Genomic DNA, 15,414 nt, shown 5'->3' on the forward strand with positions numbered 1-15,414 from the left:
GAAAAAGGAAAGACAAGAAAATATTTAAGTCCAAAGGTTCTTTCCTCCATGAATGAAAGTATTTTTGTTTTCTTACACTAGCTTATTTTCCTCAGGTTAAATATAAAAGGAGTATTTTCATTGCAGCAAAATAGTTATGATTGCATGTTAAATAATTTCAGATGTTTTGTCAATCAGGCTGTTTCAAAGATCACACTCAGGGAGATAAACTATTAAGTTTATATTATTACTTGGACTTTAGAATCTGCAGAAGGCCCCCAGTTTTTAGTACAACATAATCTTACTATACAGACTGTGAACGTTTAACAGCAATTCAAATGTAGGCATCATAGCAAGTAATATTTTCCTTTTCCCTTTTGCAATAATCAAATAAGATTTACCTCTAAACAATTTCAAAAATGACTTTATTTTCCACAAGTACACTGATTTTAATCTAGAAATGTAAACATCCCTGGATCAGAAGATTCAGTATCTATATGTGGCTTAACAAATGATTTCCTTCTTTGACACTCATTGCACTGGAATAATCAATGGTCAGCTTCTGTTTGTGACGTGAAGTTCTGAATTCAGAACAGGAGAGTTACAGGAGTGGCACTGCCCTCAGGTTAGAGTTGAATAGCAATGGGCAGAGCCCTGAATTAAAGATATATTGCTTTTTTGTTGAACAGTAGAGCTAGAGCACAAGATTCCAAGTCATTTGGAATAAATGAGTGATGAGAGTCCTCCTGCGATGCCTAGACTAAGGCACCTACAAGGGAACAATGCAAAAGAAGGAACATAAGTTGTGAGTTTTGGGAGAAGTTAAGGGCTGTTAGCATTAAAAGATCAGACAACCCACTCCTGTTGACAAACACACATTACTTTAAAAAAAGGTTCACCATTTTCACTGATAAACAGCAGTTGGTGTAAACTCAATCCATGCAAATTAGGCTTAATAAAAAAATCAATTCTCATAAAGTAGTAGGTAGATATACAACACTCCGAATTGATATAACCAGAGAATTAAAAAGCTTTAGAAGTATTAGACAACTTCTCACCCATGAGAGGCAATTATTGCATTTGTTATTCAACAGAAAGTTAAGTGATTAGTATCATTGTGCTCATTAGTCTTTGTAGAAGACAACATTTTTCCCACAGTTGTTACCCATATTGCAGGAATATATGGAAACACAACAGCAGTCACATCTAACAGTTTATGCAGAAAGGTGCAAGGCTTTTCTGCACCACATTCTGTCTTTGTATTAAGAATATTCTTTCCTTAGTGGCTCACTAAAACAAGTTAATTTTGTTTTCACCATTAATTTACTCAGAATTATTAGTGAACCAAAAGTTTCACTGTTCTTATTGAACTGAATTAGAGAGATATATTGCTGTTTTGGCCTGTGATAATTTCAGTTACTCTTTTGAAAAGCACCTTAAGTCTTTTTCATTCAACTTGCTTGTATTTGAGAACTTAAAAATTTTTTATAATGAAGTTTGAAAAAACAATTTCTCCTTTATTACTGTCCTGTTGCCAGCATGAGTTTTTGTAGGTTTAATGTACTCCAGATTGTATTATAACCTATACATCATTATCAACAATTGTTGTAAGTTGATCAACTTTTTGCTACAATATAATTCAAAACAGGTAGGTATGTGATAACCATACACATTCATCATTGTGCTATGAAAAAAACCCATTTTGTGAACAATTTTAAAGAAAATCATCATTTGCATATCTAGAATTTAATTTCAAACTGAATGGCCTGAAGAACTGCTTCAAACTGCCCCTAAGGTATACTAAACCACACCAGAATGTGACACTACCATAAAACAATTTTAGCAAACTTGGAAGAAATGCATTATGCTTGTGTCAGGTTTTACAACACAGTCGCATATCATGTTTAGTAGCATCTTCTTGTAATTTGTTTTTTAAGAAAAGTCATTAAGAATTTGCTTTTTCATTCTATTTTTAAATTTGGGAACAAATATTCCTTCACTCTGGGCCTCTAACCCAGTGTGCAGAAAGAGGCAAAGGCACATACTGCTTCCCTACAGGGTCATCACTTCCCACCAATAGCAAATCTCCCTTTATTACAGATATTAGAACTCAACTGCCACATGGGCAAGTCAATCAAGAGGGCTTAGACAACAGCTGGACAAATTTTAATGTGTTTATTTCTACAGTTTGTTTTTATTAAAAGTTTTGTGGAAAAAAGAGTCCTATAAATAGTAAAAACGGGTAAACAGGAGTGTTCCTTGGCCTGAAGCAAATGGTGTCAATACATTTGTAAACAAGGTAAAGCTCAGCCAATTAAAAGGACAAAAATAAAACTAGTCACAACACAGCTGTTCATTTCAAGCGGTTGGGAGTGGGAAGTGTTTTGTCCCAAGTTTTGGTGCCCTAAAGTGGCCAGCAGTATAGTTAATTCTCAATTTTCTAGCCTTGATCATCTGTGCCTCTCTCTCTTCCTGCAGAAAACTCACCCTAGATGAAGCAAGCACTGGCTCTCTCCTATTTGAGGGAGAGGGTTCTGAGAACACTGCCACCAACAACACAGCTGGAATCATCAGCCCTCTGGAACGTTAGAACTCCTGAGAGAATCTGAAACAGTCATGAACATTTTCCTCTACTTTTGCAGGAAAATACTGGAAGTAAATATGGGCACAGAATTCAACAGCTGGCTAAGGGTGTTTTACATTCAGTTGTTTGGAAGCATACCGATTCAGCTCCTCTGAATCTTATGGTTACAAAATACAGAATTACCCTATTACTTCTTAAAGTACACTAAGACACAAAAAGTCACTTGAGGATAATACAGTTTTTGCATTAAAGGTGAATCTGCAACAAGAAATCTGCTCAACTCAGAGATCTGGAGACTCATCGGGAAGCTCTAAGTGACCATTTGTCACTGAGATATGCAGGTGCTTGAATTTCTTAGTAGATGCTGCCAGAGTAACCAGATGTGGTTACTGGGCAAGGGGAGGAAAGAAAATAAATCTTGCCCTCTACATGCATCGTTACGTTTGGGGGTAATCCCCCAACTCTGGAAAAATGGATTTAATTTTCACAACGACTTAATTAGGCCGGACAGCTCACTTTAAATAGTAGCTCATCTCTTTAAACCTAGTTTTTATCAATGACTTGAACTAAAAACAATTCAAACCACTAGGTCATGCAAAGTCAGTAAGTTAGAACTATAACAATAAGGAGTAAAAGGGCTTAAGGACGTAAGTGGAAAACAAACCCTATTTACCCAAAGAGGGGGGCGGAGAAAACCACTTAGTGTATTTTGTATAGGATGGGGAACTTCATTATGGCTTGAGGATGGAAGCGCTTCAAATAAGACCCCTGCCCCCTCCCCACAAATCAAAACCCCAGTGGCAGTGACAGAGCCAGGAAACAACCTAGCTTCCCCGCCTACTCCGCCCCCAAAACGGTGCCCGGTGGCTGCAGTCCAGTCGCCGCGCTTCGCAAGGCTCCCGAGGAAGCGGCTACAGCCCATTCCAGTAGATCCAACGCCCAGGCCTGGGGGAAGGAAAAGAGCCCTTGTGATGGGTCGCGGCCAGCCAAGCCCAGATACGAGTAGGGCATGTCTTCGGCCCACCAATCCCGGGCGCCGGCGGCTTCAAGGGAAAACCTTGGGACCTGGATAGGGCTCCCCCTCGCACCAGAAGTCATCGGCCTGCGGGGTCTCCAGGAGCCACACCTCTCGGGGCAGGTCACAGGCCGAGCCGGAGGCCTCCCTGGCCCTGACAGGCTCCAGCACCCGGTAATAGTGGCAGTCCCGGCCGTCGTCGGGGTCGTAGGGCGGGGCCAGGATGTCCAGGAAAGCGGCGGGCCCCTCCACAGCGTCGATCTGGTGCAGGTTGTCCCGGTGCGGCGCGAGGACGCAGGGGCCGCTGGCCGCCGTGTACTCCGCCCGCGAGCGCAGCACACCCGGCCTTACCGCGTCCCGCTCCCCGGGCTGCAGCGGCGGCTCGAACTGCTGCTCTGGTGGCGGGGCCCGCGGCCGTTGTCCACTGCCCACCTCCAGCTTGTCCATGCAGCTGATGCGCACGGTGCCGTAGAGCACCTTGAGGATGCCGTGCATGCCCGGGTGGTCGTGCAGCGGGATGGAGGTGCCACTCTTCAGCAGGAACACGCCGAGGCTGAAGCCGTCTGTCTCGCATATGTGCATATAGGTGACTGGCGGCAGGTTGGGCCTCAGCGGCTGCAGCGTGGCCTTGCGCGGGGAGATGTTCAGGTCCTCCGCGCGGACCAGGGTCAGCAGGCTCTTCAGCTTGCTCAGGTTCTCCGGGAAGCCCTGCGACGTCGGCGCCTCGGGGCCTGGCGCCTCGCCGCGGTCGGAAGAGCTGCGGCTGCCCCCGCTGCCCCGGAAGGTGAGGCACGCCTGGCGGGCTATCCGTTGGATCAGGGAGGCCATGTTGTCTCGGGGCATGCCCTGCTGTTCCTCTGCGTACCGAGGCCGGCCCCCTCCGCCCCCAGCTTTCCTCCGCCCCTTGCGGTCCCCGGCGGCCGCCACGGCTGCCCGCAACACCCGGCGAGGCAGGAGGCCCCGCAACTACCGGCCAGTCGGGCGAGCGGCACTACAGCCGCCCACCTCAGCGGCCACGCGCCCGCCTCGCGCTCCCTTTGAGCGCGCACGCGCACGGCCCACACCCCACACTCACGCTCCGGGAGCAGGTACCGGCCGCGCGGACGGTGGTAGGCTTTGCCTTACGCCCGAAGCTCCATTCATGCGGCCCGCACCTACGGCGGTGCCCAGGCGTTCCCGGCGCCTTTCAGAGCATGCTGGGACTTGTAGTCCGGTATTCCGCATGCGCTCTCAGTTCCCTTTGTCAGCTGGAAAAGGGAAGGATTAGATATGTGGGTCATAAAGCGACCTTTAGTACGGTCCCAAGGTGTTTGCTTGTTTGAAGAAAGGCGAATTGGGGCACCAGAGAAGTAGGCAGTTAACTACAACTCCCGGCATTCCTCAGCAGGTTGGGGTGACGCACTTCCGGCGTCTGGCCTGTGGTGTGGTGGAGGTTCTTGGCAGTCTCAAGGAACCAGGCAAGGGGGTCGTTAACCTTCTGACGCCGCTCGGGCCTGGTCAGCGTTCCAAGGTCGCTTTCCTGTGGCCTTAGCCTTGGGAATGAGGCTGTTGAGTTAACTTTAGCTCCTTGTGGCCGTCCAGGCGGCACTGTCTGCCACAGGGGTTACGGGACCGCGCTTTCGTAATTTCCTAAGTTTCTGAGGAGATGAGAGGGTCGAGACTGTCCCTGGTGAGCACCACAGTTACTCTACCCAGCCGTCCCCAGCTGTTGTTTGCATCAGGGTCTGATGACGCTGCTCTTCTGGTTACAGAGTACGATAGTTTTTTGGGGGAACTTGAGAGGCTATTTGCTGTGGTCACCGATTCTGTATACTAATGGTTATCAAACCTTAGATTGCCCAAGAAGCACTTGGTTAGGGGAGGAGGGGAGCTTTTTAAAAATACAAATGCCTGGTCTTCATCCAGAGATTGGTTCATTAGATGATTCTGAGGCTTCCTGTGAGAAACCTTGTTGTGGGAGAATCAGGCAAACTCTTGACCTTAACCTTACCCTGAGTTTAAAGTCCTTTTGGATTTCCAAAGCTAAACAAGGGATTCTTACTCATTTTGTAATTGGAGTGGTGCAGTAAATTCTCTCCAGTTAAAAAAAGGCATGCTTTTTTATTGGGCTATGTAACCTATCTAAGGAGCACTCAGTATTTGCCAGGCATTGTGTTAAGTACATTACCTAATGAATATTATAGTAATCCTCACAGCAACTCTTAAGAGGTAGGCATTATTATTATTCCCAGTTTGCAGATGAGGGAATAAGTTGCAAGAGGATAGCGAATAATTGACAGGGCCTAAGCAGAGCAGAAATAAGTACAGTTTTACCAAAACCGGCAGCTTGAATTGGTGTTAAAAGCACTAAATGTGGAGTTAGGATATTGTTTTTCCAGCCTACTGTGCTACTTACTGCTACTTAAAGTTGTCTGTCTTGAGCAGACTGTACCCTTTTATATCCTCAGTTTATTTACTTGTAGAATCTGGAGTTAGGGTAACAGTTATTCTGAACTCTCCTTACTCATCAGAAGACCCTGGGGAGCATTATAAAGATAAAGATTTGGGGGTCAAACCCAAGAGATTCTGATTCAGAAGAACTGGTGTGAAGCCCAGAATTTTTATTTTTAAGATGCTCCTTAAGTGATTCTTAATTATCAGCCCAGTTTGAAAACCACTGCTAGATCTGTAAATAATGAACCAGTTCTTAATATTTGGTGATTTCGATTGAGAGGGTGATTGTTTTAGAAAAGGACTCAAGTTTTATTCGTTTTCAGAGGTTGCCATGCCATTGTTAAGGTACTTAAATGTACTGTCAAAGTTCATGTAATGAAATCCCATGCAATCTTTTTCTAAAGTGAGGAATATTTAAATTAAGAGAAAAAAATGCCCTCTATTCATTTAAAAATCTGGATTTTTATTTATTGATTTTATTTCTATTAAGGTATAATTAGTGGGAGGTGTAGACTCCATAGATCACAGACTTTATTAACACATCTGTTACTTCTTAATAGTTGTCCGTACTTATTTAACTGAAGTTCATCTATAAAATGAGATATTAAGATGCATGTGTAAAACACTGATGATACCATAGTAGCTGTCTCATAATAGTAGCTATTATTATACTTTCAAAATTGTTAAAAGCTGTAAGGACCAATGAATTTAAATAATATTGAGCAAATAATGGGATTTGCTTGTCTTGAGAATTAGGTTCAAGGTAGAGATTTAAAAAAAAAAGATTATTTTTACTGGTTAATTATTCACCTGGTAATACCATCCCTCAGGTCCTTGCTGTTCATTGTTTGGCCTGAGAGTTCCAAGTTTCCTAAGACTGCCTTTATCAGAATCACCTGGGGGTATTTGTTGAAAGTGCAGCTTCTCAGATCATCTCAAAATCTTCATCTGAATCTTTTGCACATTAAAGTTTTTAAGAACTGCTGAGTGTCCATAAGGCATATGGTACTTTTTTTAGGCCACAGACAGGCTACCTTCATAATTCCTGTTTGAAACTGTCCTTAAGAGCTGCTCTAATGGATGAGATCCATCCTAATGGCTTTTGCCCTTAAGAAGCATTTTGCAATATTTGGCCTTCTGCCCCACTGCCAGTAGCATAGGCTGACTGGGTTTCTATTACCAACAACGTCCTTCTTTTTATGCTCCTTGTTCTGTTTTCCTTTGTGTTGCAGTAAGCAGAATGAAGACCAAAAGACATTCAGAAAGGAGAACAGACAAAAGAGAAGTGATAGTGAACAAGTGCTAGAAATACAAGACAGAAACAAGATTTGGGAAAAGTTTGGGACAGATGGAATCTATCATTCGATAAATAGTGAGTATTTATTAGGTACCAGGCATTGTTCTAGGCTTTGAGGATTTGGCAAAGAATATTGGAATTCAAGGAATTTACGTGTGTGTGTGTGTGTGTATTTTGGGGTTGGAGGTTGTTACACAATACAAATAAATGAGCAACATAGTTTCAGAGATGAGTTTGTAAAGACAAACAGGATGGTGTTGTGATGTGTGTGAGTGTGTGTGTGTGTGTGTTACTGAGTTGTCAGGTGTGACCAGAAGATAATACTTGGTTCTGAATATTAAGGAGTCAGTTGTGGAAAAATCTGGGGTCAGAGCATTCCAAGACTAGGAAAATAGCCCTAAGGATGTCAAACAGAGTATTGGAGACCATGACTTTGACCAGATGTAAAGGAGCTTGGTATAATTGGGAACAAGAATGAAGGCTGGTGGGGATAGGCTATGTAGTGACCTTCAGAGTTCCTGGAGGGAGATGAAGTTGGGGAGGTAGGCAAGGGACATATTCCACAGGCCTTATAGGCCCTGATTGCGGTGTTACAGGGAGTTGAGGGCCATGGTAGGGAGTTGGATTATAAGTGTTGTAAGAAGCTTTCAGAGAGCACTGGGCAGGAGAATGACTTGATCTGTTTTACGCTTTTCAGAGATTGGTGGGGGGCGATGTAACAGCGTAGAAAGCCCAGTTGAAGGCAGTAATCTAGAGAAAAGAACACTAGCGTAAAGATTAGGAATCTGCTTTGTAGGTGGAGCTGCAGGGCTTGCTGATGAGCTGTTGCTCTGGCAATCTGTTTCTTAAAGTATGTTCTCTTCGCATATATTCTTTTTCATGAGCTGACAGCTACATGGTGATAGGTAAGACTGATAAAGCTGAAATCTCACCTCCTGCCCACATCTAACTATTAAATTTAGGAATGAGGGAAGCACACAGAAGCATGAGTAAAGCTGAGGGTTTTTTTTAACAGTTGCTTAATTAATCAGGAAGCAAGAAGAATTGGAAGAGCCCCCAGCATGCGTGCATACACACACACACACACACACACACACACACACACATATCTTTTCTTAATTCTACCTGCTCATTTATATGATCTATTCATTCTTTGGGAACTTGGCTTATATTTTATCTTTCATTCTTCTTCCCCTGGCCCTCTTCTTTATAAGGAATTATTTTCCTTAATTCATGGGATAGATCATGTTCTGACTTTTTCTCAAATCATTTTTCTTTCTTTTTAAAAAAAATTTAATTAATTAATTAATTAATTTTTTTGGCTGCGTTGGGTCTTAGTTGCTGCGCGCGGGCTTTCTCTAGTGGCGGTGAGCGGGGGCTACTGTTTGTTGCGGTGTGCGGGCTTCTCATTGCGGTGGCTTCTCTTGTTGCGGAGCTTGGGCTCTTGGCATGAGGGCTTCAGTAATTGTGGCACGTGGGCTCTAGAGCGCACGCTTAGTAGTTGTGGCGCACGGGCTTAGTTGCTCCGTGGCATGTGGGATCTTCCTGGACCAGGGCTCGAAGCCGTGTCCCCTGCATTGGCAGGCGGATTCTTAACCACTGCGCCACCAGGGAAGCCCTCAAATCATTTTTCAGAATTCATTTTGTCCATCTCTTTTGATCACGCTTGGACCCAGTCAAAAGAGTACAAAAGTACTGACATTCTCAAATGCTCAGTGTTCCTAGCCTACAGTAGGCTAGTAGTTTTTTTAAAGTGGGCAGGAAGGTTTCTTTTTTCCCAGTACCTCTTGCCAACTTACTCCTATATCTGCCTTTTAATTTGCTATAGAACATGATAAATAAATTGATAAAAAGTTTTTCTGCTTTTGGACTCAGTTGTACTTATTTATATTTGAAATATTTTGGGTTTCTATTGTAGCTTTCCTTTCAGTTTTTAAGAAATTTAGCATATTTTTCCATCCATTATCATGAATGAATGTCAAGTTGTAAGAAAAAATAAATAGTTGTGAAGGCAGAAGAACTAGTTCTAGGCATGGCAAACATACGTATTTTCTTTTGTCTCATTTATCTAAAATTATTACAGCGTAACTCTTAGCTCTGTGCATCTCCACTAAGGTCTTATAAAGTAACTCTGCTCCACTCTACTCTGATTTAACTTTGCGTGGTTATCTGAAATCAGATCACTTTGGTATATGGGCTGTTCCGTTAAGTATGCCAGGCCCAGTAGTATGTAGTGTTCAGGTCAGACTTTAGGTGTTCACGTTGCACCAAAAAATTGCAGAGGTTGTTTTGTGTGATATAGCTTTGTTTTCTGTGTGGTTCTACATACTGATGAATGTAGGGTTGGGATGGAGAAGGACTTAAACTAACTCCTTTTTCTTTTCCTTGCCAGTGTCTTTTTTCAGGCAATGGGAGGCAAGGGAGAAAGAAATTAAAAATTGGGAGCATGCAGAGAGAGGTTGAGGGGGAAGCAAAAAAAGGTGTGGCTTTTGCAAGTCAGTAATGTAGAGAAGTTTTTGCTATGCTCAGGGTGAAGCATAGCCAAAGGCCAGGAGTCACCATTTTTGGAGGTGATTTAACACTCCCCTTACCAATTTGATATTAGAGAGGTTTTCCTCTTCTCCTTTAAGTAGTGCAATTATTATAAGACCCAAAATAGTTCTGAACTGTAAATTAAATCTAAACACCCTTTACCTCTCTTAATTAACTTTTTCCCCCAATTTCATGCTTCTTGTTTTTCTTTCCCTTTTTTTTTTCCCTTTAAGAAGACATGAGGTATCTCCACCTCCTCCGCTTCCCCATCTGTCCTTTTCCTCTTGGCTGAAAGAGAGATGTTTTTTACTTTATATTTATTTTAATTAATGGATTTGAATCGCAAGTAGTGAAACAGTTGATGTTCATCTTCAAGAGGCAGTGAAAGGGAAAATCATCCTCTTTAACTTGGCAGAAAAGAACTGGATGTTCATTGCTGGTGCCTACCTGAAAAATGGCTGCGAAAGGGGCAGAGGAGGGTTCCAGAATTCTGTGTCCTTGCAAGGAACAGGCATCATAGCCCAGAATCAAGGGAAGTGGGAAAACTCTTGAGAATGAAATCATACTTTCTTGGGAAATGCCTTTCTCAAGGGATGCTTAGTAAATATTGCTTGATGATTTATGGTCCATTGATTTAGGATCAAATTCCCTAGGAACAATATATCAGGGTGCAATTCAATTGCTTGAACACTCTGATTAATAAAATCCACCATAAGTTTATCATCTTTTCCTTTTCAGTTGGGCAAGGCGAACAATAACTTTTTTAAAAAATCTGCTCCCTTGAGTGTTCACCTTAGAATACGTCCTGAGACATTTGACTGACTTGAAATAAATAGGGACAGTATTACATGTGTTTCTTTGGAGGAGTAAAATGCTACTAATCAAAGCCTTTTGAACATAAGCAAACAAACCAAAAACCTTGTCCAACTAGATGCTCTGTTACAGCATTTAGAGGAAGCCTGAGAAATGACGGTACAATTTGAAAGTGGAAAGCAGGTATCAAGGAAGAAAGAACAATAGACTGGCAGGATACCAGTTCTACTCCTGGTTCTAGCAACCCAGTGTGTGACTTTGGGTAAGTCATTTCACTTCTTGGAACCTTGGTTCCCTTATGTATAAAACGAATAATTTAGTCTAGATGATTTACTACTTTTCTTCCAGCTTTAAAAAAAAAAAGTATGAATCTAAAATATTATATAAAATTAAGTAGTATAATTTCATCCTGTGAAATACTGCAGAGCATCACAAAAGACACTTTTTAAAATGTATTTTTAAAAACAGCCTGTGACAAGAACACTCAGTAACATGCATACAGTGATACCTGATTTCTCCTTTGTGTCTGTGTTGTCTACCTAAAGTAGATTATCTTGACATTTCCTGAATATAAATTATTGAATAAAATGAGCAAGAGCTCTTGTTTAAAATAAGGTTTACCGTTATTGTTAAGTTTCCATAGTATTTTTTAAGGAAAACTTTTTTTTTTTCATTCTAAGCATATATTATGCAACAAGAGTGCTGTGTATTGCTACTGGGAAAAGCAAAACATGCCTTGAGTTAACTACTCATTTCAACCAGACCTGCTGAGGTAATTGACAACCAACATCATAGCTCTAGAAATTCCTCTAAGGTAGCAGAGCTTTAGTTTAATTAGGTAATTAGCCATGGTCAGCCTATAATGAATGCACAAGCAATTAGCAATGAATTTGGGCTGCTAAAACCTATTTTTCCTCTTTTGTGTTCTTTTGCTTTCATTAACAACTCTAACTACTGAACAATTTATCTCTTCACACTAACAATCAACTTAATTATCATCAAACTCTTTGCAAGCGATAAAGCAATGAGACCTGAGGTTGGTTGCACAACATTAAGTGATTATGTTAAGTAATGCCATTTATTTGCCTAGCCATCTTGCTGTTATATTATGTCAGACAAACAGAGCTTTTAAAAGAAGTGCACACTACTTGATTTTGATGATTGCTTTATTTGTCAAACCCAAGCAACTAGTAAGAGATGTACCTTAATTTAGAATTCTTTCTCGTTGGCTTTCATCAAACTTGAATAAAAGGAAACAGTTCCATAAATCTACCAAAAGCAAAACCCTCAAAAAACAACTTTTTGTGTGTGTGGGTATATGGCTTGAAGAGTCTTATGTTTGGAAGGGCTTGAGATAGAATTCAGTAAATGAAAGCCTTCACTTGGCCATCTTTTCCTGTTTGGGGACAGTTTTTAGTCTCATGGATGGCAGAAGGAATCATTATGGTTTTTCTCACATTCCTCCACTGTAAGTCTTTCCCATCCAAAATGGCAGAAAGGAAAAGGAAGAAGAGAGGGGAGTGACAAAGGGATGAGAGGGAGCTTTCTGATGTGGGAGAGCAGAAGTTACCAAAGAGGTAGAGGTCATGTTCCAAAGACTTCCTAAGTGTTAATGTCAGGAAGACATTTCTGTTGTTCTGGTTCTGGGCATGTAAACTGAAACACTTCATTATATTTCAGTCAGAAATGGGTTTTGAAAAACGGACATTTTAAGTTTCTATGGGCACATTGTACATCTACAAAGAGATATGATTTGTCATAATCAGAAACCAATCTGATTCCGTTAGAATTTATAGAGTCCCTAATATACAGAGTGTTCTTATAAAGATGCTGTTCTGCTTATTAATAATCTAAAAAGATTTGGGGGAGTTAAACCCAATGTTAGAAAATTAGCTAGCCAGTTAATAGCAGTTTAGGAATTAATTGAAGAAATATATTGCTTACTATTTAAGCAGAATTAAAAATGTATAAACAGAATTTTTCTTCTGATTGGAATATGAACATTGGCTTATAATTTCTTATCTTGAAGTGTCCCATCTGGCTGGTCTTAGAAATATTTTTCCCCCAGCAATAACTAGCAATTAGAGTTTCAGAAATGCCAATTTTAATCAAAACTCTCATTTCCAAAATAGAAAAACTTTTGTGAACTATATAAAGACTCTTCATTTTATTCAATTGACTGTTTTGAAAAAGTAATTTAAATAATTCAGAGCCAGAATTAAGATGTTCCAGAAATGCTTAGAAAATAGTGCAAATCCTTCCAATTATGGTCATTTTTAGTCTTACCATGGGCGCAGTAATTTCACTGGCATTAATGTTTTTAATCATTCAAATATCAACTTTATAGGAGTTAAATCATGTAAGAGCAGGGTTTCTCAACTTCGACATCATTGACATTTTGGATTGACTAATTCTTTGTTGTGGGAGCTGTCCTGTGCATTGTAGGATGCTTAGAAACATCCCTGGCCTCTACCCTCTAGATGACAGTAGCACCAATTGCCCCCCACTTCACCCCATTGTGATAACCATATATATCTCCAGATATTGGCTGGGGGGGCAAAATTACCCCTGGTTGATAATCAATAATATAGAATAAGACCTTGGCAACTTCTTTCTTTAAAGGTATTTCAATATTAAAAAAATTAAGTGTGTTGAGTTTGGATGTCTAGGTAGTCTTTAGTCAGTGAAGTCTTTATAGAGATAGAACAAATGAATCAGAGCTTTGCTGACCTCCAGTTTGGAGTGGTTTTGGGGGGCACTGGAAGAACACTCCTGCTCCCAAATTCCACGTGACTTTCCCTAATGCCTTGCTATAGGGTTGGAAGTTTGCATTCTTAGAAATTTGTTCTTTCTGTCAAAATGCAGATATTCCTGAGAGGAGCATCCCTTTACACTAAAACTGAAAGTTTAGTTTTTAGCTAAATACTAGCATGTTATTAACATATACCTACTTTTTTACTTATGACAAGGACCTTCAGGAAAAGGACCCAGAAGAAAATTACCTGGGGAATTGAGAGTTAGTGGGTGAATGGGAAGCAAACATCATGTGTGGGAAAAGGAATGATTAAAGGGAGGTGGAAAACACTAAAAAAAGATCCTCTAGACCACATTTTTAGTGGGTCAGCCTGAGTTGCTCTTGCCATGTTTCAGTGTTTGTTTTTTTCTACTACTCCCTGTATCTTTAAATTCCATTCTTCTTTCTTTTTTTTTTAAGCAGCAAAGACTCTAGTAGATTGTAAAGTATTGTGTTGGCCAAAATGTTCGTTTGGGTTTTTCGTAAGATGTTATGGAAAAATACGAACAAACTTTTTGGCCAACCCAGTAGTTGTTTTTTTTGTGTACTTTCTTTGCCCCTCTGTGTTGGGTATCCCAGGTTAATTTTTAAAAGTTACGAGTAAATCTGAAAGTCTAGAGAAACATTGACTAGATTACCTGACATTTAAACCTATCATCCACGCTGATGGAAGAGGTGTGAATGATGTCGAGCCTGCTTTTCCTCCATTGTTGTCTGGCATTGTTGCCAGTCAGTGACTGGCAGTTTCAGGCCTATAAGAGGGCTTCCTGGACCTTCTAGCATCACTCAGTGGGTACCATAAGGGATGGCACTGCTTGTGGAACTCACAACCCCTCATAAGTAGATGCTCAGGCTATATTCAATTTAAAAAACTTTCTGAAGATTAAAATAATGGTCCATTAAAAGGAACTGTCTAAAACATAGGAGACATGGAGATCTGATGGCAAGCATGCTGAAGACTGTTCTAGGATATTTTCATAAATGCCTTAGTAGCTTCCACACTGAGTTTCCATGTAGTTATAGGATTTCAGTTACTCAGGGTGGGTTTTTGTCTGGTTGACTTTTTTTTTTTTTTTTAATGGAATTACTGTTTCATGGCACTCAGACCAAGACCAAACCTTTAAGTATAGGTTCTGTTTATTTTTCTTTTTTCCATCCAGTGTCCCTTGCCTTTTCATTTCCTGATTTCTTCCTAAGATGAGGGAGCCAAAATACATCACAGATCACAGCTAGATTTAGACAACAGGCATCTCCTTCACAGGGACCTTCGCAGAGCCTGATTTATTTATGACCATTTCACTGCTCACTATGTAAAGTTATGGACTCCTTGACTAGTTACTGATCTTATACCTTCTAGTGGTTAACCCAACCTGTATTCAAAAGTCCAACTGAACATCAAAGTAAAATAAAATATTTTTTCTTGTTTGTTTCACCAGTTCTTGCTATAGTTTAACATTCTGCATTGACCTTACTATTTTTTTTAGGTTCTTTGCCTCAAACTGGACTAAATGGTTCCTCTTTTTTAGTTTTGACTTACACATATTATATAAGCAGTTGTCTTAATATTATACCTGACTGATAAATTTCACACTTATCCCTTTCAGCATAATTTTTCCAATTTAGTATTATGTTTTTACCTTTATTCTCTCAACTCAGATTTTCCCACAAGCTTTCACATGAAGATAGTGTTTTATTATTGATAATAGTAACAATAGTACACTAATACTGATGGCCATATGTGCTCACATTTCAATAATTTGCTTTAGCCTTTTTTCTTCTTAAAAATGTAGGAATCTTATGAAAGTGATCCCAATCCTGCTTTCAAATATTGAGTTTCCTTGTTCCCCTTAAGGTGGTTGTTGTTTTAACAGTATCAGACAGACATATGCTTTTCCAATTCTAATAGACATACATGACTTCCCAGAGTGGTACTTACAGATAAGGTAAAAACACTGAATAGAAGTTTA

At 40.6% G+C, this 15,414-nt stretch overlaps 1 protein-coding gene and 1 long non-coding RNA gene across 2 annotated transcripts in view; one reads left to right on the plus strand and one right to left on the minus strand.

Moving 5' to 3' along the window:
* Positions 1 to 1,374: 1,374 nt before the first annotated feature.
* ADO (2-aminoethanethiol dioxygenase) lies at positions 1,375 to 4,887 on the minus strand. The gene has a single exon (XM_061197948.1). The coding sequence runs from the start codon at positions 4,419 to 4,421 to the stop codon at positions 3,609 to 3,611; it is 813 nt and encodes a 270-aa protein (XP_061053931.1). The 5' UTR covers positions 4,422 to 4,887; the 3' UTR covers positions 1,375 to 3,608.
* Positions 4,888 to 4,992: 105 nt separating this feature from the next.
* The window catches only part of LOC133096392 (uncharacterized), a 395,413-nt gene continuing 384,991 nt past the window's right edge, over positions 4,993 to 15,414 (plus strand). The window contains exons 1-2 of the long non-coding RNA XR_009701773.1: positions 4,993 to 5,247; positions 7,244 to 7,383. This is a non-coding gene — a long non-coding RNA (uncharacterized LOC133096392). The remainder of the gene's footprint in view (positions 5,248 to 7,243; positions 7,384 to 15,414) is intronic.

The sequence above is a fragment of the Eubalaena glacialis genome, chromosome 1 (genome assembly GCF_028564815.1).
Source record: "Eubalaena glacialis isolate mEubGla1 chromosome 1, mEubGla1.1.hap2.+ XY, whole genome shotgun sequence".
NCBI classification, from domain to species: Eukaryota; Metazoa; Chordata; class Mammalia; order Artiodactyla; family Balaenidae; genus Eubalaena; species Eubalaena glacialis.